This window comes from Scaptodrosophila lebanonensis, unplaced genomic scaffold, assembly GCF_003285725.1.
Source record: "Scaptodrosophila lebanonensis strain 11010-0011.00,11010-0021.00 unplaced genomic scaffold, SlebRS2 tig00001412-arrow-pilon, whole genome shotgun sequence".
Taxonomy (NCBI): domain Eukaryota; kingdom Metazoa; phylum Arthropoda; class Insecta; order Diptera; family Drosophilidae; genus Scaptodrosophila; species Scaptodrosophila lebanonensis.
Window position 1 is genome coordinate 2415961 of NW_022060739.1, and position 24491 is coordinate 2440451.

The 24491-nt window shown below is 38.0% G+C and overlaps 1 protein-coding gene across 1 annotated transcript in view; it reads left to right on the plus strand.

Annotated features, from left to right (window-relative positions):
* The window catches only part of LOC115631598 (roundabout homolog 2), a 71157-nt gene that overhangs the window by 41236 nt on the left and 5430 nt on the right, over positions 1–24491 (plus strand). Inside the window, exons 3-11 of the mRNA XM_030528398.1 lie at positions 7400–7502; positions 14143–14427; positions 14601–14741; positions 16665–16796; positions 16904–18208; positions 19253–19351; positions 19447–19687; positions 20112–20272; positions 22656–22941. Of these exons, the coding sequence (XP_030384258.1) occupies positions 7400–7502; positions 14143–14427; positions 14601–14741; positions 16665–16796; positions 16904–18208; positions 19253–19351; positions 19447–19687; positions 20112–20272; positions 22656–22941 (2753 nt within the window). The remainder of the gene's footprint in view (positions 1–7399; positions 7503–14142; positions 14428–14600; positions 14742–16664; positions 16797–16903; positions 18209–19252; positions 19352–19446; positions 19688–20111; positions 20273–22655; positions 22942–24491) is intronic.

Here is a 24491-nt window from a genome sequence, read left to right on the forward strand (position 1 = left end):
ATGCACTTCATTTATGTGTATGTGTGTGTGGGTGAGTGTGTGCGAAACGGCAGCGTAAGCTCAAAAGAACGTAATGGATTGTGGTTGGGTGTTCCTTTTATGATGCTGCAGGTTCAACTTTATAGCTGTAAAGCCTATTGTTAAACCGAAAGTGTAGAAGTTTTAGCAAGACTATTTGCTTTATGCCATTCTAAGCTGGAGCTAAAGGGATCTCACGTCATCACGTTTTCAATCTGAAGTCAACTTGTAGAAATCTTCTAATAAAATTATTAAAATATATCTTTCTTCTGCAAAGAATTTAGTGTTTTCATTTAATTGAATGGCCATTCTGAGCTGGACCTAAAGGCATCTCACGTCTGCACGTCTTCAATCTGAAGTCAACTCGTAGAAATCTTCTAATAACATTATTAAAATATATATTTCTTCTGCCAAGAATTTAGTGTTTTCATTTAATTGCATGACTAAACAAATGGCAATCAAAACTTCCTCACTGCCTGCAGGATATGAACGTGGTTTTGGCACAGCTAACATTGTTATCTTTTTCATTAATTAATATTCAAGTATTTAAATAAATCAAAGTTTTTTTTATGCTCGATTAAAAAAAACTGCATAATTTTTAATAAGTTACTTGTATTTTAAATTACTATAGTTGATTTATCCTGAGATTTTTTGTAAAATATTAATTACAAACGTGAAATGTCTACTTAAGCTGATCGTGAGCTTGGAAGTGATAAAAATATAAATATATATATATATATATATATATTGGTAAAGTAGTTCCAATTAATCCCTGTGTTTATAAGTTTTGCAATTGCGGGAAGTGTGAGAAGGCCTTTGTGTTTCAGTTATTTTATCTATATCTAAATATTCCTATACTGACTTTTTCAGCTCTTCTGCATCCGCACTCTTTTTAGAAAATCTGCTCATCATTTGTACATATTTGAACATCAACGCGACTGTGTACATATATCATTGTGTTTGTCCCACACACAATTCTTTTGCATTACTCAGATAATTTCCATTCTAATGCCGTCAACTTTGCATTGTTCCTTCTGCTCCACACTCTGCCTGTTTTGTTCTATGCTTTAGCCCATTGGAAGCCAAACAATTCATCTTACTTATAATGCCAAGTTGAGTCGAGCTACTTCACCCAAAGCATTATTATGGCGCACCCCAGAAATGATAGCCTAAAAGTATGCAACACTATCAAATTTTTCTTCATGAAAAGCGCTCGACAAACAGCCACAGAAACAGCAAGCAACCAAGCAACCAAACTTGGGCGAAAGCAGCAGAGAAACACGCCAAAAATGGCAACTTTAATGCGAAGTGTGCATAAAAGAAAGAAAACTTTTTCGAGTGGAGCGTCTATCAAGGCGCTTTAAGAGCTGGCACGCAAGCATCAACATAGACAAACTTGTGCGCACACACACACACAAGGGAGGGGCCGGGAGAAGGCAGAAGCAAGAATATCTACACGCGAATGGGGAATATGCAATAAAATACAAAAGCGCACACATTGTGGCTCTGTGAAAACAAGTCCGACTACCAGTAACCAGCAAGTAGAACTGAAAAAGGAGCGCACGCTTCAAAGTACCAAAAAAAAAAAAATAATAATACTGAACGAACCAAACTGAACCGAGCTGAAGTGAAGTGAAAAGTGACGTAGCTGTGGGAATGAGATAGGGAGCGAGACAATAATTTACGTAACTGCAGGAAAAATGTAACAGGCTAGTGGTGGGCGAAGAAGAAAGCGGTATCGGGGAGACGCGCAGGCAAATGTTATGCCAGGCACAAGTTGTTGCTGCCTCTGTTCGGCCAAAGCGAATTACGTGTACGCACATGTCGACATACATACTATATGGGTACAGTATATGCTCTAAAGTCAGACTAAAACGTTGTGACATATCTTTGATACATAGCTATCTACCAAGCAGATGATCTGGACAAACAAATTGGTCCAATTACACAGTTCATATATAGAATTTGCAAAACATATTTCTGGCATTCGATAATCTGTAAATAATCTTTGTTGCTTTTGATTAACAAATCTTAACAGGAAGATATTTTACATGCCAAATTGTTCGCCTACCTGATCGTAGCTGTTTACAAAGACTTGATTTATAGGAAATTCTTTTAGCTAAAAAAAATGTAAGAATTTTTTTTCCTTATTAAACTTTTAAGCTTTTTTTTACGTATCTCACTATTCTTTAGAGCTCCTCTGCAATCATCTACCTATTGTTAAATTATAAACTCATATTTAAAGTAAATGTTGCTTATTTTCATTGCTTACTGTAAAGAGAAGCAACTCGGTGAATTATCAATAAGATTTTTGAATAGAAAACTATTTCAGATTATTAACACATTTAAAAGTCTCAATAAAGATACTGTTAGCATAAGCAGGCTCAGTTATAATTTGTCTTTTGCCCCAAAAATACATTTTATTATTTTTAGAATATATAAAATTGTTTAAAAATAAATAAATCAATTGTAATCTTCACTTAAAAATATTATGCGGTTGCGAAACAATTCCCAAAGGAAGTCAATTATTTAATGGAATGTTGACATATTCGGTAAATCTGTAGATTTTATGTAATATTTTCCTTCTTAATATTGGAAATATCAAAAATTTACAAACTCCAGCTACTTATTATTTTTCAATCCTTATGTTAACTGCTTTTGAACATTACCTGATTAGAGAAAATTAGTAGGTTTGCTTGCGCATTTAGTTTGTTGGAATATTTTTATTGAATCTGGGTTAATTCAGTTATTTGTTGTTATTGTTGGCATGTTTAAGTTATTGTACATGCATTAGTTGCGCATGTATTTAAATTTTAGAGTAGAGCGTGAGATAATAAAAAAAAATCTGGAGTTAAGAATAATTTAGTTATTCTATTTATTAAATTTTAGCAACTAAGCGCAAAACCTATGATCGAGGATTTTGAAATGAGGACAATTATTTGCATATTATATTAATAATATACATATATTGATTTTCAGCGATTTCGATCACATTAAAACCGAGTTTATTAAAATTTATAAAAACATGGCAATTTAGTGTATAAACCAATCCAAATGTGAAATACAAGTTCTATTCCACTTTAATTGAATCCATTACTTTTGAGTACTTACTGTAGCCGAGTACTAAACCATGTACAGTCATGCATGTATGTGTATGGACACATGATTTGTACCAACTACTATATACTCGAGTATAGTTGTGTCTGCCACTTTGGTTTGGCTTCCGCACATCAGAAGCAGAAGCAGCGGCATCGGCAACGGTAGCTGCGTCAGCATCGGCATCAGTTGAGGCAACGTCCTTGACTGAAGTTTCAGAGTCATGTGGCATGTGCGGAGTTAGCGAGTGTGTTTTCTTCCGCCTCTCAGCCTCAGCCCCAGCCACAGCCTCAGTCTCTGCCTCTTCATTTGTATGTATATTTGTACATCTGTCTGCGCTGAAGTGTTTGAATGTAATGCGTTCGTTCCACGCTTAACATTCGCAAAATCGTCTAAATGTTTATTTAAATGGCTGACGTTGCCATTGCCGTTGCCGCTGCCACCAATTGACGATAGTGTGGCCAAATGGTGTTCAGTTGGGAGCAAGAAATGGGCGCATTGGGCAACCATTTGGTGGCAACTTTCAAATGGCAATAAAAAGAAATTCCATGTGCGTGAGTGTGTGTATGTACGTGTGAGAAAGGCAAATAAATCAAAGTGACAAGCTGATTGCTTATATCATCCTTGTTGATACTTTATTGCCAGCTGTGTATTAATTAAATTTGCAAAACAAAACAAAAAACATTTCAAATGCACACATGATTTTTAAGTGTCGAGGCATAAAGTTAACGCCTTACTTGAAGCAGTCGTAACTTTATTCACACACACACACACACTTACTATATATATGGATTCAGGAACACTCGTTCTTTCGTTTTAATGAGTTTTCAAACGCTTGACACATTCGCAGCTTCATAAAAAAGTTGCAACAGCAGTATGCTAAGTAATGACGCACAGTGCGTATGCGTAATGTTTTGCCGTATGACTGAGTGCCATTTTGCAGCTTGGAAGCTATTAACTTTATGAGAGTGGGGTGCAGGGTGCAGGAGGCACCGGGGCGGGTTTTAATGGTTAGGTGTAACAAGCACGTGTTATGTCAAGTATATAAAGTCGAGGAGTGGCTTGATATTGGTTTGGTGGCAAGTTGAACAACTTGCTGCCAAAGTTGAATGTTCTAATGAGTGAGTTTGCCATTCAAAGTTCTATGCAAGGAATTGAATTTAAAGTTTTTAAAGTAAAATACACGTATGTATTAGAGAAGTGTTGCAATATTATATTATATAGCAGTTTATTGAAATGTTCGTAATGCATTGCACAATTTAATATTTATTTTAAATCATAAAAAATGTGATAGAAACAGAGTACGGTTTTAAATCATAATCACATATCAAACATTAATTAGTACGTCAAAGATCAATTCATTAGGTTCAACTCCTTTGGATCCGCATAAGTTTCGTGCATTTTATAAATTAATGTTTAATACGGCAACTAAGGAATCACAAATAACATGGAATTAGTAAACGAAATAGTAAAGATTTATTTAATTATACCCGCCGCCTGTTGCACTAATCCGGCTTTAAGCTCAGACCTTTTACGTTTGCCATTATTCGGGTAGTTCGATGAGCTTTTTCCAGCCCAATTAAAAACATTTACACGCCGTATTTTAAATGCGTAACTTTAAATTTACGCGCATATTATAAAACACTCTAAAACAAAGAGGGGGCCCACAAGCTTGCCGCCTTTTTCACGCAACACGCGTTGCTCCCTCACTCACACACACAAACACAATAAGAATCAACAACAGCCAATACACGCACACACAATTACAAAATGTAACAACATGAAAACGAAATGGCTCCCAAATGAAATGTTGAAAATTTATGGGTATTTTAAATTAAAACGGAAGCGTGTTTTCAACGCCCGACTACACAGACACGGCTCGCGAGACACAAACACACGCACAACAACGCAAAGAGACAGTCAATATATTTTATAGCATTTGTATGTGCCCACTCAGTCTACAATTCTCTCCGCACATTCTCTCACTCACTCTCTGTCTTACTGTCACTCTGTCGCTGCTGCTTTACAAAGTTAAGACGCTGCCGACGTCGGCATTGCACGTAGCACACGGCGCAGTTGTTGTTGTCAAATCAGTTTCAATATTTGTCAGCAGCACGAACCAGCAGCAGCAGCAGCAGCAACAACAACAACAGCAACACAAACAAATACTTTAGCGCTCGCAATTCGCAACAATTCGCTGGCTCAAGTCATTAAAGCCATAAATAAATTTATGTGACTTTCCGCGTTTACTTTTTATTTTATTTTATTTATTTTTTCATATTTGCTGTTGTTGCTTACGTGCCGCAGCTCATTGTTGTTGCTGTTGTTGCTGCTACTACCTAGAAGACAAAATTAATTTTATATATACAGCTTTGCCAGTGCATTGTTCAGTTTAAAGCCAGCGGGCGAGCTATTTATGTTGAGCTGTCCTAAGGCATAATATAAAGACTTTTTCTTGCCATTTCTGTGCCCGTTGCCATTGCAACGCTTTTCATTAGAAAGGATTTTCACGACAGCGCTTTTCATTTCATTTCAATTTAAATAGCATCCCAGTTGGTAATGAGCTTAGCTTTTTGGTTTCTGTCATTATTCCTTTCCTGTCAATGAGCTTTGTTGCCTTTGTACCAAGTGGCGTATGCGCAATATCGAAGGTTGTTCCTCATTGTACCATGCTACTGGTTAATGGGTCAGAATTACGGCACTTTTGTTCTCGGAGGGGGATGAGTAGAGCTGGGCAGGTTTGCTGATTGTTATCCTAAATTACCAGATAATAGCATTCAATAGAGTTCGGAGAAACTTTAAATGGTTTGTATTGTTTGAAATAGGTTGCTCATGCTTATGATTATAGTTTTGACTTCAATTGAAAAGCACATAGTGAAGAAGTTTAAATTATTGAGCGATTTATGGAGTGTCACATTAGCTTAAGCATAACATTGCAGCTCATAAAAGAAAGTTTTGAATTCTGGTGACCTCAGTACCTTTGCGCCTTGAACGATCCTCGTCAATAGTATGTTGCATAAGAATTTATATATAAGTTGTTTGCAAAATAGTTGAATTTTTGAATGTCAATATAAGTTAAGACATAAAATAGTGCTATAAGTATATGCGGAGCTGCTTAAGTAGAGTCTAATATAGGCTGTGAATATTGTTATCATTAATAAAACGCGTCTTCTTTATCCAATCACACGATTACGACTAAACTGGCGAGCGAATTTCTTAAGTAAGGAAGCAGCAGGTTGCCAAAGGTTGTTTCTATTCCACTACTATTGTTGTTTGTAGAATTGATGAATACCGAATACATGGAAATAGTCATGAAATAAACGGAGGTTTGCTTTGATCTGACAGCCTTAGAAACATATACACAGCAGATAAAACTTGTATAGCCGCAAGCATACCTACTTACTTATGTCTTTATAAATGTATGCCTGTATTTATTTTATAAAGCGCGCTTGAGGCACAATAAACACATACACACACACACACACATGCTAGAAGTACAAATACATGTGCACATAAGCTCTGACACAAACAAGCTGAAGATTAAATGAAAGAATAATACAGCTGAAGAACCCTTTTGTCATACTCACTTAGCGCCATACTTAATTTCGCTTATACGAGTGTGTATGTGTGTGTGTATGTGTGTGAGTCCTAAGTTGTGTAAATTGTGCGAACTTTGTTGCTGTTTTGTCTTGACGCAGATGAATACACACAGACAAGTATACTATACTTGTATAAAGAGATATACAGATATAGAGAGCAGCATCCACCCACAGTCGCTTTTGACATTTAATTTTAAGCGCATGTTTGGGAATTCTTTTGTGCGCAAACAGACAGTAAAAACAAATAAACAAACAAGTAAGTAAACAAACAGAAAGACATTCGAGAGCAGCAACACTCGCATGTAACTATAAAGTTGCACAAGAGACATTTTATGATTTGAGCACTTGAAGGAAGCGGCAACAATAACAACAGAACCAACAGCAGACACTGAGCAGACAACGAAACGGACGTCGACTACTCTGCCGACTTTTTATGATGCTCTTGATTTTCTACACTTGACAAAAAGGCGACGAAAGTGTTGCAGAGGGTGTGATGGTGTGTGTGTGAGTGTGTGAGTGATTGTGTGCATTAATTTTTGAAATTGAGTTTTGTAGCAATTTGGGAAATTGCAAAAAAGAACTCCTTCTCCGCTTGCTCATTTCAATTAAACTTTAAGACTTTCTGTGCTCCTTGTTGCCATATACGTTAATTTCTTATTTTTTTCTTCTCTCTTTGTATCTTGCAGGTTGTAAATTCGCGCCGGGAAACAGATGCGGGCGTCTATTGGTGTGAGGCGAAGAACGAATTGGGCGTGGCACGCAGTCGCAATGCCACATTGCAAGTGGCGGGTAAGTCGTTGTCCTCGATCTACGCCCCTTTTTTGAATAAGCAACCCAACTCATCCCAAGTCCAACCCCATCCCATGTGCGTTTTTAATATTCTAAATTGATGTTGATTTTTGCTGGTGGCTTTTGCTTTCAATGCACGGCCCCACCAGCAGTCGGCGAATTATGCGCACTTTGAATTCTATGCGGCCACATTGCTATGCAGACGAACAGTGTGTGTGTGTGCGGATGTATGTGTGTGTGTGTGTGTGTATGGGTGTGTGCTTGTCTGTATTTGCCCGCCCACTTAACTAACTAACTGTAAGTTTTTTGTGCGCTGCGCTCACAAGTTTTCCACATGAACGCATCCACTTGTCTTGTCAGAGGTTGCGCCTGCCTCTATTAACCCGTTTTATTTTTTTTTCGCCTTTCCAGCGGTTCGGTTGCGGATTGACTTTTTTCACTTTGTTATCAATGTGAGTGTGTAAGTTGCAGGTGATGTGAAGAGCTTATCAGTTATGGAGGACTGTTAAAAGAGCAAGCTTATAATAGCACCGGCATGTAATTCAGGTGAATGGATAACCCAGCGGATTTTTTACATATTATTGATCCGGAAGGCATTCCTGGGTTACACAATCATTTGTGGAAGAATTTCAGAAGGTGATGAAAACAAAGTCACCAAATACCAGGATGGTGTTTTATTTAAAAAGGATCTTTGCTACCAAAATGGCAGCTTAAGCTAGTTAAAAATTAATGGGGAATACAAGAGTTGTTAATAGTATACATCTATAGGACACACTTAAATCTAATTAATATGCAATGAAATATTTACAATATTTTTAGATTGGAACTACATTCGACAATATGTATTATACAAAACGACTCAAGAACAGTTCTCGAATTATATATAAAAGCTATTTAGCTGTAGTTCCCAATAGTCAGTGAGGGATTGATTTAAGTCCAGCTTGTATTATGTTCGAGCTCATTTCAAGATGCTTTTTAAAACATAAATTGGAACAGCACTTAGCTATAAATATTTTAAGGAAAATTCTTTCTACTCATGGAATTTTTGGGCTATGTGTCTAAATAGTATGCAGTAACAGATGAGTTCCTGGGTGCAGTCTATAAAAAACTTAAGCAATAGTTTGTTTAAATACTTGAAACACTTCATTAGAATACCATCGGCTTACCTAGCTTAAGCTTCAATAAAAGTCCTATATCCTATATCAATGCTACGAATTAGTTCTGCGTTCTTACCTGGAATAGTTTATGCAGCCATAACTGTTGATCTTAATTTCATGAAATTAGTTCCCCAGCGTGTCAGTTAATATTTATTTATCAGAGATAATCTCTACATATGCATATGTACTTTTGTAGCGCATTTGTTGGCCCAGTTTGTCATGCTTCTAGTTCGAGTCCAAGCCCCATCAACGTTTTGTCTTTTGTTGGCTAATATTTCTTTTATTTGCTTTGCCTTTCCATTTCTCCTACACTTTTTGCTCTACCCACATGAAAATCGATATTGCTGGCCCGAAAACTCCAACCGTCAGTTCTGCCTGTCCCGTTTTCTTTGGCTCGTATATGCTTTCTATATTTTTTTTGTGCTCCGTTCCTGCCTGTTTGGTTTGCTTTTTGCGGTCTCCTTGGGGAATATTTTTCAATATTTGCATGTAAATCACGAAAAGCACGTCAAATTTGTTTGCTTGGTTAAAACGTCGTTATTGCGGTCGGGCTGGAAACTCTCCATAGATGTGGCAGGAGGAGCCAACATGGGGAGCTCTGTCGTAGCGTGCATGGCTTGGCAGGCAAAGGCAGTCGTGTTGATTGGGTTAGGCAATAAAGTGGAGGACGTTTGAGCCTTGGCGCTTGTTGCCTTGTTGTTCACTTTGTGGCCTGTCAATAATAAACATAAGTTGCATATTTACCCTAGCTGTTGTTGTTGTTGTTGTTGTTGTCGCTCTTGTTGTTTTTACTCGTATAGTTAATGTCCCTGCTGTTCAAATATTGAGATCACAAAACATAATTGCGTTCGAGCCCACAAAAACCACAATTATATGCACTGATCGCTATTTTAGTTGTTAGTTTTAGAATTGCTAGCATTAAAAATCATATTTCTGAAATGGATTTGAATTTCAAATATTTGAAATCACCTATTCATTCAAATTAAACAAAGGAGTGTTCTAACAGCATTAATAGTAGTAGAGAATGTTTAAGAAAAAGTGATAGAAACAAAAATAAATGTTTCAATAATAATATAGAAATTTCTCATTTTGTTCTCTGATTTTTTTTCCACCGATTCTTGCTATAACAGCTATATATGTAGTGCACCAACTTAGATGAAACTTTAGAGTTACATTCTGAAGGACCAAACTTGGTAATGATAGCTTTTGTTAATAGAAATAGTGTTTGCATCGATTGTTCTTTATAAAATAATGCCTACATGGCCAGTTCGATCGACCTATTTGTTAGGATTTATAAGCTCTCGATGTTCTTATGAATGGATAATTACAAAGATTACCTGAAAGATGTAGGTGGCTATATCAGTTTGCTGATATATACATAGGTAGAATACCCGAGCATCTAAGCTTAGGCATATACCCATTGGCTAAAGGACGTACAAATATATAACAATAAACAAGATAGCAGAAACTTGAAAATAAATTAATTCGATCGAAGCACTTTTCATCAACTTAAATTAAAAGAAAACAGCAACTCTATTGTATAATAAAAGGATAATATATATCTCTTTGAAAAATACCCTTGAATTGGCTCAAAAGTTTACAAATAACTTGCACCATTGTGATCATCTTAAATAGCACTGCAAAAATATTTCAGCAAAAATTTATAAATACTTATTACTTAAGGAGCCCCTTTTATAAGCAAGAAAGAAAGATTCCCCTTAATTTTTAGAAAAATATTTCGGAATATGAAGTCAACCAGACATTTATTCCGCCTTAAAATGGAACTCACTTGGAATTTTTGAAATTTTTCTGGTGGCCATATGCAAAATTTATTATTTTAACGTGCATTATTTAATCAAAAGTTTATTTTTTTTTTGCTCCCCTCCTTGATAGTACTTTTCATAAATGCATTTTTTGTTAAAGAAAGTCTTACTGACTAAGTCCGGCCTATCCTAAACTAAATAGTTACAGCTAAGTAACACAACAATAACAAAAAAAGATTGCACTTAAAATAAGTATTTCGTCGTTTCCAGCAATAAACATTTCGAGTGTAATTATAAATGAGGTTCCATTTTTCTCAGTGCAGGCATGCTTAAGCTTGTGTAGCGTGTGCTTGTGTCTGCTTATGTTTGTTGACCCATTTATCGGCCGGCTTGCTCATAAATCTGCCCACCTGACCAACATGGCTTTATACTATACACATATATATATATACATATCAACACTCATTTATTTGCTCATTAAAGTAGCCAACTCGCTCTTATCCACCCAAGAGCGTTTTGCACCTTTTCAACGCGCGCTTTTCCGCTCGACTGGTTCAGGACCTGCCTTCCTGTCTGCACTGGGCTGGGCTGGGCCATGAGGCTTCGTACTGGACTGAACTGGGCCGGCCTATAGAAACAGCAACAAAAACACGGCAAGAACTTTTGCCAATGCCACTGAACCTGACACTGATTATGACTTTGATTAATTTATTGATGGTTGGCGTGTTTCCTGCTGTGTGCCAACGCCAACATTATTTGCTCCTTGCTCCTGGCTGGTGGCTGGTAGCTGCTTGTTTGCCTTCGCTGTGTGTGGGCGCGCTGGAGGCGTGGCGGAGGCGGAAGTTGTAGCTATTTTCAGCGCATTAAAACTTTTTGGCCCGCTCTGCTCTGCCTTGCCCTTTAATGTGGCCACGTTCGTTTTGATTTCTGTTCCCCCTCACTCCCCAGCCGTGTGCAAAATTCACTTTCAACATGCGTTGAAATTTGATTTATGTTGATTTATGAGCTTCGCTTTAAATTTAATAAAAGTCACGGTTTCTTTTTTGCTTTTTTTTTGCATATTTGCATAGCATTTGGATGGTCAGTGCAAGAACTAAACCTTCTAAAGAGGGGAATTCCGCACAAATAAAAGAAAATGCTTATTCACTTTGTAGATTAAAAAGAGAGAAATTTAATTTACGTAAAAGCAGCTTTCACTTTAGTTCGGAACTGCCCTTCCATAGTCTTTTTATACTTGCACTGCACAAAGGTTCCTTTTATTATTTTTCTTTGGTAGATGCTGCTTTTCAAGTGCCTCAAAAGTTGCTTGATTTATTATGGTCGCGATTCGTGAGTGTGTGTCTTACTCACACACACAAATACATATACATACCTACTCATCTAGAAGATTTATAGTTGAGAAAAATTGGAGTAAAAGCAGACACGTCAGTTGCACTTTTTCTACAGGTGCGCAAATTATAGGTTTGCATTTGACCGCAACGACAAAAAAAGGAGGGACAAGAAAAGAAAAGCACGTTGGAAAAATGCGAATGCTGAACAAAATATAAATGTCGACTTACTTACATACTACACAGATATATATATATATATTTTGCTGAGCTCTAAATCCGCGCTTGGCAAAGTGAAATGCTGATAAAGACGTGATTTAATATGCAAAGAGAACTTCTGGGGCAAGAATGCTATAAAATCAACGGAAAAACTAATGCTTTGAAATGGATATAAAGCAGACCATGCGAGAATTTAGTAGTAAGGGCTATTGGGTGGACCTAAAATAGCAAGTTACCTTTGTGGAAAACATAAAAAATAATCTTGTTCTATTTAGCTGGCTCTGTTTTTTAACTATGGATGTAAATAATAGAAATGAGAAATAATAGATCGGCTCTTACTTCATAAAATTCTATTTTGAACATACATATATTTTTTAGTATATAATAGTTTGATTTATATTGAATTCTATAAGGGGACATCGGAAAGACGACTGCCTTGTGACGAAGTTCTGCTTTGAAGGACGACTGCTGTCTTCTTCTGCTGCTTACTCCGTTTAAACGGCTAGTTTTTGAGTAACCGGACTAAATCCAATTCTTTACAACATATATATAGCATACATTTCTTAAGCAGCTAAAAAGTGAACAGCATTTTTTAAACATTTTACATTCTTACCACAATTCACAGGACTTGTTAAATGCTTCTATGGCTCTATAGCTTCCGAGACAGCGTTGAACCACTTCAAAATCGATTTTAAAACAGATTTTAGAATGCGTTTAAGTCCTGATAGCTCTTATATTTAAAAAATATTCAATAGCCCATTAAATAGCTTATAAGTGACAATATATGTGGCCTAGTTATCAACATTTCAAATTTACAATTATAAATCAAATGCTTTCTGAAGTACTTTAAAACCATTTTCATAAATGTTGTCACTTTTTAAAAAACTTGAAATACTGCCTAAGACTCACACACTTCCAGTAGCTAAGATAACTTTCGAAACACACAAATATATTTTAACATACAGTATATTTTAAGATGATATACCAAATATTTGTACTCGGAACCTACATGCTATACTATAAGTGCCTCAAAGTTTAATGAGTTCACACAAAAAGAGTTTTGTGGCTTTAGCTCAAATAGTCTCGGTTCGAGAAATGGAGAAATTAAGGTAATAAAAAACTGGCTTTTTAGTGATTTTAAATTTAATGATAATAAAGGGATCAATAAATAAATCCAGCTGTAATAGCAAATCCGGCTCCTATTGATAAAACATAATACAAATGAGCTACTACGTTAGGTGTATCATGAAGAATAATATCAAGTGATAAATTTTCTAATAGGACTCCACTTAATCGTTCTACAGTGAATAAACATACAAATCATAAAGCTCATAAAATTGCTGATGAGTATGATAGCTGTGTACGTTGTAAAATAGCTAATCAACTAAAAATTTAAATTCCTGTTGGTATAGCAATAATTATAGAAGCACATATAAAATAAGCTCGAACCCGCAAAAGCAAAATGGCTGTAACATACGAAAAAGCCCAGACTTGGCTTCTCATTATAAATGAGAAGGTTAGGAAGATCGCATTTACTTAAAATGTTTTCGAAGCATTATTCAAATTATTTTGTAATCTCATACGAATCAACAACCTTAATTTATGAAATTCGTCTCACTAACTGGAGTACTTTCATGCGATTCAGCCGGCAAGTAAATCAAATTTCGACCTCACCATATGTGGATTCCCAACGCAATTTAAGGCAACAATCAAATGGAATCAAATTAACTAAAAAGCTGCTAGGAAATGGCTCGAATTTTCTTCTTTTTTTTATTAAATAAGCCACACACATAGCCTCAAAAAACGTGCGTATGTATGTGATGGTATAAAAATCACATTTATGCCCATTTACCAACAATTTATCTTTGCTGTCAGACCGCAAAACACCCGCACACCCGCACCCGCACACTCACACACTCGCACACTTCTACGCATACCCATGCACACACGTGGGCACACACTGGAACAGGTTAAGGCAGGACAGGCATTTATCATGCAAAACCGAGATAATTTATAGCCACCACCATCAGCCTGATGGTCGGTCAGAGGCAATTCCTGCACACGCATTTCCCATCCACACACACACACACACACACATACTTACTCGTACTCCTACATGATTCTCCTTCCCCCTTTCTTCTATTAATGTATGTGTGTATTTTTTGTTGTGCAGTGCTGCGCGATGAGTTCCGCCTGGAGCCACAGAACACACGCATTGCTCAGGGGGAGACGGCACTGTTGGAGTGCGCGGCACCACGTGGCATTCCGGAGCCGACGGTGACATGGAAGAAGGGTGGCCAGAAATTGGATTTGGAGGGCTCGAAGCGTATACGCATCGTTGATGGCGGCAATTTGGCCATACAGGATGCACGTCAGAGTGACGAGGGTCAATACCAGTGCATAGCCAAGAATCCAGTTGGTGTGCGTGAGTCCTCGCTAGCCACGCTCAAAGTACACGGTAAGTCTACTCTAGCTCTAGCTCCTAACAGTGCTGCTGCTGTTGCTGTTGCTGCTCACCTCAAATCAATGTGTCATGTTCAATTTGCCGGAATGTGACTAGGGTTTTTGGTGGGCTCGGCAGATAAAAGCCGCTAACCGTTTATTATGGCCTTTGTCGCTTCGAATTTGCAGTCAAGCCCTACATCATACGCGGCCCCCATGATCAAACAGTGCTCGAAGGAGCCTCCGTAACGTTTCCCTGCCGTGTGGGCGGAGATCCTATGCCGGATGTGCTGTGGTTACGCACTGCCTCGGGTGGCAATATGCCGCTAGGTAAGTGGATACAAAATAACTCACAAGCATGTTACACGATTTCAGAGTCAGTCTAAACACGTTTGCATCACAAACATCCTCAAGAGAAAATTGACAAAAAAAAAAGGATGGTGATAGAAGACTTGAATAATAAATATAATGATAGATCACCACTACGTAGGATTAGTTCTTCGAAAGTATTAGAATATAATGGACTTGTATTTCTATTAAATTTGCAAATATCTTATCTGTTCACAAAGGAACTCTAAGAAATACTATTTAAAATAAGTTTCCCAGGGACAGCAAATAATGATTATTTTGTTTTTCTTTTTAACGAAAAAATCATTCACCTATAGTCACTTTGAGAAAGTGAGAAATTTACCAGATTCCTTTTATTTATTTATTATTATTATTATTTTTATTTATTTATTTATCTATTCCTTTTCACCTCAAGTTAGACATTTCGATTTGTACTCATTCTCTCAAAATTTAATGATTAACTTTCAGTTTTACTTTACAACTTAACTAATAATCATTATTTTTGAGTAAAAAATAAAACCCATAAAATAATGACTATTCTTTTAGTTTTATTTTTTCAAAATCAAAAACAAGCTGTAAGTTTGCCTGCACATATTTTTTAAGGTTTTTTTGTAGCCCAAAACGGTTGGGGGTTGGTCCTGGCTATTTAAGGATATATGTATATATAGTTTGTCCTTATTCCCTATGAAAAATACAGGGACAATTACAACTTGAGTTTTATATTTTGATCAAAAAAATTAAATTTAAAATAAAATTGAATCATTATTTTATGAGTTTTATTTATTTGCTTATAAAAATGATTATTTATTAAGCTGTAAAGTTAAACTCAAAATTAATCATTATATTGTGAGCGAATAAATAAAATTACAAAATAACCAGTATTTTTATACCCTGTACCCAAAAGGGTACAAGGGTATATTAGTTTTGTGCGAGTGCACATGGAACACACAGAAGGAGGCTTGGTAGACCCCACAAAGTATATATATTCTTGATCAGCATGACAAGCCGAGTCGATATAGCCATGTCCGTCTGTCCGTCTGTCCGTCTGTCTGTCCGTCTGTCCGTCTGTCCGTCTGTCTGTCTGTATGAACGCAAGGATCTCCGAAAGTATAAGAGCTAGAATAACCAAACTTGGTATACAGATTCTCCTGAGACCGAGAAAGGACGAGTTTGTTCATTTTTTCTGATCCACCCCCCCACTCCCCCCCTATTAACGATTTTCTATAACTTCCGTAATTCTTGGAATTTTGAACTAAAATTTGGTAGTCACATTAGGTTAGTTATTATATAACCGTATACCAAGTCTCATTATGATAGAATGATCGGAAAGAAAGTTATAGCCATATAACCAGGCCCAATGCACACATACATACATATGTACAAGTACACAAACACGCATAAGGCACGATTCTGATGTAAATGTAAATGTATGTATGCATGCATGGAATATTTTATATTTAATTTAGTTAATTAATTAAATTAATTTAGTTAATTAATTAAATTTAATTAATTAATTAATTTAATTACTTTTTTGTGGGGTGGTACAGGGTATTTAAGAGTTGAGCCTGCTCGACTTTAGCATTCCTTTCTTGTTTAATTTATATAATATCACATAATGATTACAGTCCCTATAGTTTTCTAATCTTTATTATAACACAAGACACTCCATTAAGACAATAAATACCAGATAGAAATCATGCGAAAGGAAATTATGCCGCATAAAAACACCGTTGTTGAAATATAAATAAAAATGAAAGTCAAATGGTTAGATAGATAATCCTTTAAAGAAATGCTCCGAAGTATGAAACAAATCCGAGCATTGAAGACTATATGCATTATTTTAGTTTCTCAAAATATCCAACTATATTCTATTCCTTTCCATATAATATTCCTTTCAATATAAAGATCGCGTCAGCGTCCTGGAGGATCGCAGTCTGCGTCTGGAGCGTGTAACCATTGCCGATGAGGGCGAGTACAGTTGCGAAGCGGATAATGTTGTGGGCGCCATTACCGCCATGGGCACTCTCACAGTCTATGGTAAGTGTACGCTCCTCGCGCGCTTAGTTTAGCTACTTAGTTTAGCGCACAGTTAGCTAATTAGTATACTGCCTTATTCCACCACCTCCAAAAACCGCACACTGTAGCGCCCCCGAAATTCGTACAACGACCCACCAGCAAATCCGTTGAGCTCGGCGCCGACACTTCATTCGAGTGCCGCGCCAGTGGCAACCCCAAGCCCACCATTTTCTGGACTATCAAGAACAATAGTACACTGATATTTCCGGGTGCGCCACCGCTGGATCGATTTCACAGTCTAAACACAGAGGAGGGTCATTCTATATTGACGCTGACGCAATTCCAGCGCACCGATAAGGATTTGGTAATAGTGTGCAATGCCATGAACGAGGTGGCCAGCATAACGTCTAGAGTGCAGCTGACTCTGGACTCGCAGGAGGATCGCCCGCCACCGATTATTATAGCAGGACCCGTCAATCAAACACTGCCCATGAAATCACTCGCCACTTTGCAATGCAAGGCTATTGGTTTGCCAAATCCCACGATATCCTGGTATCGCGATGGCATACCCGTGCATCCCAATGGCAAGGTGAATATTACGGCGGCTGGTGATTTGATTATATCGGACCTGGATCGTCAGGATGATCAGGGTCTGTACACTTGTGTGGCCAGCAGTCGCACCGGCAAGTCCACATGGAGTGGTTTCCTACGCATTGAACTGCCCACCAATCCGAATATTAAGTTCTATCGGGCCCCGGAGCAAAATAAATGTCCCACAGCGCCGGGCCAACCGAAGATCCTGAATGCGACAGCATCGGCGCTCACCATTGTCTGGCCTACCAGCGATAAGGCGGGCGCCTCGCCACTTCTCGGCTACAGCGTTGAAATGTATTCCACGAATAGCAGCAAGACTTGGATACCCATTGCATCGCGTCTGAGTGAGCCGATTTTTACGGTCGATAGTCTGACGAATGGCGCCGCCTATATGTTTATTGTACGCGCCGAGAACGCCTTAGGATTCTCGCCACCCTCTCCCATCTCCGAACCCATTACAGCTGGCAAGCTGATCGGCGTTCGTGATGGAAGCGAATCATCGGCCACATCACAGCTTCTGCTCAGCGATGTCGAGACTCTGCTGCAGTCCAATGATATTGTGGAGTTGCTCGAAGCGAATGCCAGCGACTCGACGACTGTGCGTCTGGCCTGGGACATAGATAGTGGGCAGTACATCGAGGGCTTCTACATGTATGCGCGGGAGTTGCACTCGGCGGAATATAAAATGTTGACGGTGCTAAACAAGGGTCAGGGAGTCAGCTCCTGTACTGTGCCCGGTTTGGCGAAGGCCGCTACGTATGAGTTTTTTCTTGTGCCATTTTACAAGAGCATCGTAGGAAAACCTTCGAATTCGCGACATGCGCGCACCTTGGAAGATGGTAAGAAGCATGACATTCTTCGGAGCGTTTAAATTTATGAAATATCCTGTAATTTTTTAAAAGCAGGAAAGCAACGGGAAATAAGTATAGGTAGCTGGATAGTCTTTGGGCAATAACTTTGTCTGTTAAAGTGATTTTCAAAAGAGATCAAGCATGGGGAAACTATTTGGTTGGGTATGTGCTTGATTTTTATTAAAACTTATTAGTTAGGCATTTATTTCTTTGAAGACATTACTTATTCCAATTTATTAGGAAAAAGCACCAATCAGGTATTGGTTTTTTAGAGTCTGATTATCGAGAAAAGGGTGCAAACTAAAATTTATTGGATTCAAATAGTTTGATTATTGAAGGCTATTCTCCAAACATTGCTTATTGTTGATTCTTAGGAAAAAAATCAGGTTGTTGGTTGGTCTATAAGAGTCGGATTATTGAGAAAAGAGTTTGAATTAAAATTAATCGGATTAAAATAGTTAAATTATTGAAGAACAAACTTTGTTTATTGTTAACTTATAGGAACAAAAATCAGGTTGTGGTCGTCAAGTATAAGAGTTGGATTATCAAAGAGTGCGAATAAAAGTTAATCAGATTATAATAGTGTAATTATTGAAGACTATTCTCTAAACATTACTTATTGTTCGGTAAGAAGTATTTTTTATCGAAAAAAGATTGCAATTCAGGCCTTGGACTATCATAGTCTGTTTATTGAATCCAATGATGACGAACATCATGACCGAAAAAGAGTTTTCTTTTCACCGTAAGTTGGGTTTTGGGACTTTGGACAGTGGGTGCATAGGTTTAGGGATATTCCAGGTCACTCCGTCAAAACAAACTTATTATTCTTAATAATAAAAGAACCACTATACCTGTAGCATTTAAAAAAATGCCCAATCTTGTAGTACTTAGTAGGAACTATACCTTAGCGCTCTTGTACAATTTTCAACTCTTGTGTAGTAGTTAATTCCCCAGCTTATTATACCTCCTCGAGTAATTTCTTGCTTCAGTACTTCGCAGCCTCTAATCTCTTGCAAATTGTCTCGTTGACAGTGCCCGAGGGGCCGCCCTATGGAATGGAGGCTATACAGTTCAATCGGACATCGGTATTCCTGAAATGGCTGCCGCCACAGCCAAATCGGACGCGCAACGGTGCGTAGTTGTCGTCCCATCCGTATCCGCCATTTCCCTCCTTACGTTTAATTTCATTTTTCATTCTCCATCTCGTACCCGCGACTGCTTCACAGGCATCCTCACCAGCTACAATGTGCTAGTCAAAGGCCTGGATGTGCACAATACGACGCGCATTTTCAAAAATATGACCATCGATGCGGCCACACCGACGTTGCTTCTGGCGAACCTCACCACGGGCGTCACCTACTATATAGCCGTCGCGGCTGCCACCCGAGTGGGCGTCGGTCCGTTCAGCAAGCCCGCCGTCCTGCGCATCGATGCTCGCACACAGTCACTGGACACCGGCTATACACGGTATGTGGAAGTAGTCAACAGAGCGGAGAGCTCTGGGCTTGGTTTCAGTTGAGGGTTGGGGATTGGGGACTGGGGCTTGGGGGTTGAGGTGGTGGGCTAACCTAACCCCCTGGGCGTTTATTGTGTCATTGTCGTCGACGCGCGCTCATTTGACTGCCCGACTCTGCACACACACACACACACACACACACACACACACAATGGCAGCTCAACACATCAATCCATTAACGCCAAACGAGAATGCCGATGAGGACAACGGCGGCGCAGCCTGACGAGGACGTCGACGACGACGACGACGACTTTTTGTGCCCATTAAACTAAGCCTCGCCTGGGCACGTACTTCCGACTAGGCTGTCCAGTGTTTTGCCCAATGTGTTGCTCATTGTTTCTTTTCTATTCTATTCTATTCCGTTCTATTGTACAGTTATCCCATCAGTCGTGATATTGCCGATGACTTTTTAACGCAGACCTGGTTTATCGTCCTGCTGGGCTCCATCATCGCCATAATTGTGTTTCTATTGGGCGCATTGGTTCTATTCAAACGCTATCAATTTATCAAGCAGACCTCGTTGGGCAGTTTACATGGTGAGTTGTTGCTCTGCTTTTACCATTTTGTTATTTAACTACACATTATATTGTTCCTGTTCCATTATTTGGTCGTTGTGCTGATGATGTCGTTTTGCACATTTACATTTAATGCGACATTATTTGTTCTCTTTATTATTTGCAACGAGGCATTGAATTAAGCTTAGCGTGGGAATCTCAATTCAAGGGGAGAGTTCAACCAAATGATAAATATTCTTAAGCAGGCATTGAAATAGTTGGATCAGAGCCACTAATTAGACTCTAGCTGCTTTTTAATTAGAAGTCTAATGAATAGCGCAGATTAAAATAATGGAACCAATAGTAAGCATTTGAGTTAGTGCAGTGCTTTGTATCCTGAATGCAAAGATGAAGCGAAAGTCCTGCCAATTCTATGCCATGTGATCATATATTGTGCATATCGTGTCTATCGTTCATCACATATAATTCTTGTCAATAATGTCTTCAGCCAAGTTCCATCAATCTTGAGTCTCTTTTTTATGTCTTACCCGACCTTCTGATAAAAGCAACTTCGCTTTATGACCGAAAGCACTATGATTTATGACCGAGCGTTTATGATTGTCTCAATTAGACTGTCGTTTGTAAAAGAAACCGAATTCTAGCCGCAAAAAACAACAAACACGCACTCATAGCATTAGCGAGATAGTGCAGACACGAATGTGCAATCCCGCTGGCAGTGGCAGTGTGCTCCCACAATAGGTTCGAAGGTTAAGTCAACGATAAAAAGATAAACAAGCAGCGATAACTACACGTATAACCAACGCTTAAAGAGGGTCGATACGGTTATGTTTGTATGTAAAAGTGTTTGCATTGTGGTGGCCCTAAAAACGACAAACGCTCACGTGAAAATCACATCAATTGTCTAGTAAAATTGCCAAGAGCGTAAAACTCTAAAAAAAGGAAGGAAAGGAAGAAAACAAAACTGAAGCTCAAGTCCCGGAACTGACAGCGGCAATTGAATATAAAAAGTAATTTCCTATTTTTATTATTTGCACGTTACTTTTTACGGCTGCGTTGTATGCGATGACGCCAATGCTGAATCCGTTATATCGTTGTTGCGTTTTAGTTTCGTATCGCTTGTACACTCTACAATTCAAGTGAAGAGGTGTACACTGTTTTTCGGGAGATTTTGTAACGCGACAGCCCATTGCCATCCATGAGGCGCTAGCTAAGAAAAAGGGGAGAAAGAAAAAAATAGTTATACAAAGTGCAAATGAAAATACTAAATTACTTTTCAAAACTAAAATTATATTCGTATTAAATTGGCTTCCAAAGCCTTAAGAGCTACAAAATTTAAAGGTGAACTCTTTTATTTTTTATCTATGACAGGAAGTCATATTAAAAAGAAAGTTGTCCTTTATTTCTATAAATTCTTCCAAAAACTGGTGTAGTTATTTTTAGTAAATAAAAATACTAGATTACTTTTCAAAACTAAAATTATATCCACTTTAAATTGGCTTCCAAAGCCTTAAGAGCTACCAGGGTGGGACAAAAATTAAAAGGTGCAATGTTTTATCTGAAACAACAGCATTTCATATTTCAAAGAAAGATGGCCTTGATTTCTACAAATTCTTCCAAAAACTCGTTAAATTATTTTTAGTAAATAAAAATACTGAATTACTTTTCAAAACTGAAATTATTTTTGCATTTCATGTGCTTCCAAAGCTTTAAGAGCTAACAGGGGGGAAAATTAAAAGTGAAATGTTTTATTTGAAACAGCTGCATTACTAGGAAGTCATATTTCAAAGAAAGTTGTCCTTGATTTCTACAAATTCTTCCAACAACTCTTTTAGTTTTTCAAAAATATAATCAACATCTTTTAAGATGACTTTATGATTGTGGCAGAGAATCTGCTTCATTGGGAATTAAAAGTTCATGGTGGACATTATATTAACGATGTATTAATGAACATTGGAATAAATCCATATAACCAGGTACCTCTAGTTCTTCTTCATATTTTCTTAAATCTGTTTTTGGCTATCAATAACATATCCATTAGTTTTGGAGCTAAATGAAAATCTGAAATTTTGTATTATCTTTCTATTTAGATAACCACTTAGAGTTATGACTAATAGAAAACAAGAAACAGTTCTATGGTGTAAAAATTTTTAAAAAGAAGGCTCATCCTAATTGAAATTATCAAATGAGCAGCAAATACAATTACAGCTGAGCAATGTAGGGTATATAATTGAAATCGGTGCAGCCGAAACCAACCTTTTATGTACGCATTTTTTATTTTTAACTACAACAAATTATAATTTGCGCACAGACCAAAGCTAACGAGTAATCATTGGCAGTCGAAGCCATTTATGTATTTTCGACATTTCAACTCTGCGTTTTCTTCAATTCTGTTCTTTTATTTCAGGTAATCACGCAATCGGCACCGTGCGAAAGTTTCCAACATTGCCGTTGAACGGCGGTAGCGGTGGCAACTCTGGCAGCGGCATGCCTGGTATTGGCAGTGGTGGCGGAGGAGGAGGTGGGAACGGAGTTTGGATCGATCCAACTGGTGGCGTTTGGCGACAGGCCGCGTCATGTACGACAAAGGAGCAACTTCCGGGCTACGCACAAGCGACCGCCCAGCAACAACAACAAAGCCAACAACAGCTAGGACAATCAAACTCACAACAACCGTTGCCTGATTATGAGAGGTAAGCGTGCCAGCCTGGGTGCCTGCCTGCCTGCCTGCATTGGCATGATTTGGGTTTTTATGCTTCATTTGCCCCATGCCGAAACAAAAAAGAGCAGTGGGGGAGCGAAGGGTTGTTGTTTATCTGTCGCGGGGGTGCGCTTTGGCATATGTAGGTGGATGAGTGCAAACGGAAGTTGCTTTAATATCCTGTCTACACTTCGTTGCCTGTTTAATTACGAAAAATTGCGACCAAAAAGCTCGCACACGCTTAAATGTTGTTTTTCCTACATGTTTAAGGGGGGGAATTATTTTTCGAGGGGTTGTGCACCACTACTATTTACGATTCAGTCATAAAAACGACCGCGGCTCTGCTGATGCAGGCACTTCAAACTCCCCAAGGTTTCTTGCTGCTTGCATATATCCACAGCTACAAAAACAATAACAACAACAGCAGCAACGGCTGCGGCAACAAGAAACGCCATTAAATTGTTACACTTGAACGGATTTTACTTTTTGGGCAACTCTTGGGGGCTTGGCCGAAAAGGCTGACAGGCCGGCTGCTGGCGTTTGCGAATTCGCTTATTTAATTTTCATATGAATTTCATATTTCTGTGCTGGCTGTGTATTTAAATGTTTGTCTGTCTGTTTGTTGTTGTATTGCTCTGCGTAATGAATTTTTCTTGGCGGTTTGCAACGCACGCATTTCCATTTCCATTCCCATTTCGGATGCAACCTCAGGCAGACAGCGGCACGGACAGAGGCACGACAGGCGCACAGTGGGTTAATATTATGCGCAAAAGTTTGCCAATTTTCGTTGGGTGAAAAGTTTAAATTAACTTGTGAGCATTTTGGCTGTGCGGGAAATCTTTGAAATATGGGAACGCAAGTTGAACCAAATTCAATTGAAAGTTTTATTGCGCATTTCCTGTGACGACTATAACTCGACTTCTACTTGATAATGGACAATTTTATGATGACTTATTATGATTTGATGTTGAAAAGAGAGAGCAAGTTCTTATTTACAAGTATTTAGTATTAAATGAAATCAGAACTGTCTTATAAGCGCAAACTTTCTTAGATCTATTCTAAACACATTAAATATAATTGAAAGATAAATGATTCCATCATTTAAATCAATTAAAAAATATGTCAAGCCACTGTAGCTTGAATATTTTTCGAAATCCAAATTATGAACGAATTGGCGGATAAGACTAATCCGACTCGTCTTATCGAACAGTTCACGAAGTCAAAAATATGCCTACATTCTGCCATATCTGATCCGTAAGTTATGTGTACATTTTTATTAATTGATTAATTGATGGCTTTAAAATGCTTTACAACATAAGTGTGCAGGCTAGCAGTCAAACGAGCAGATTTGGAATCGAAAAAGTAATTACCTGAGTCAGTTTTCTCACTAAAATATAGGCGAACAAACAAGAAATTGTTTAAGATCTGCTACTTCCACTGACACTCGTGTAATATTTTTTAATATTTCCAATATTTTCCAGATCGATTTGCTATAATCCATTTGTTGTGCTGCCCTCTTTAAATAAATGTTTCTGGCTTTCT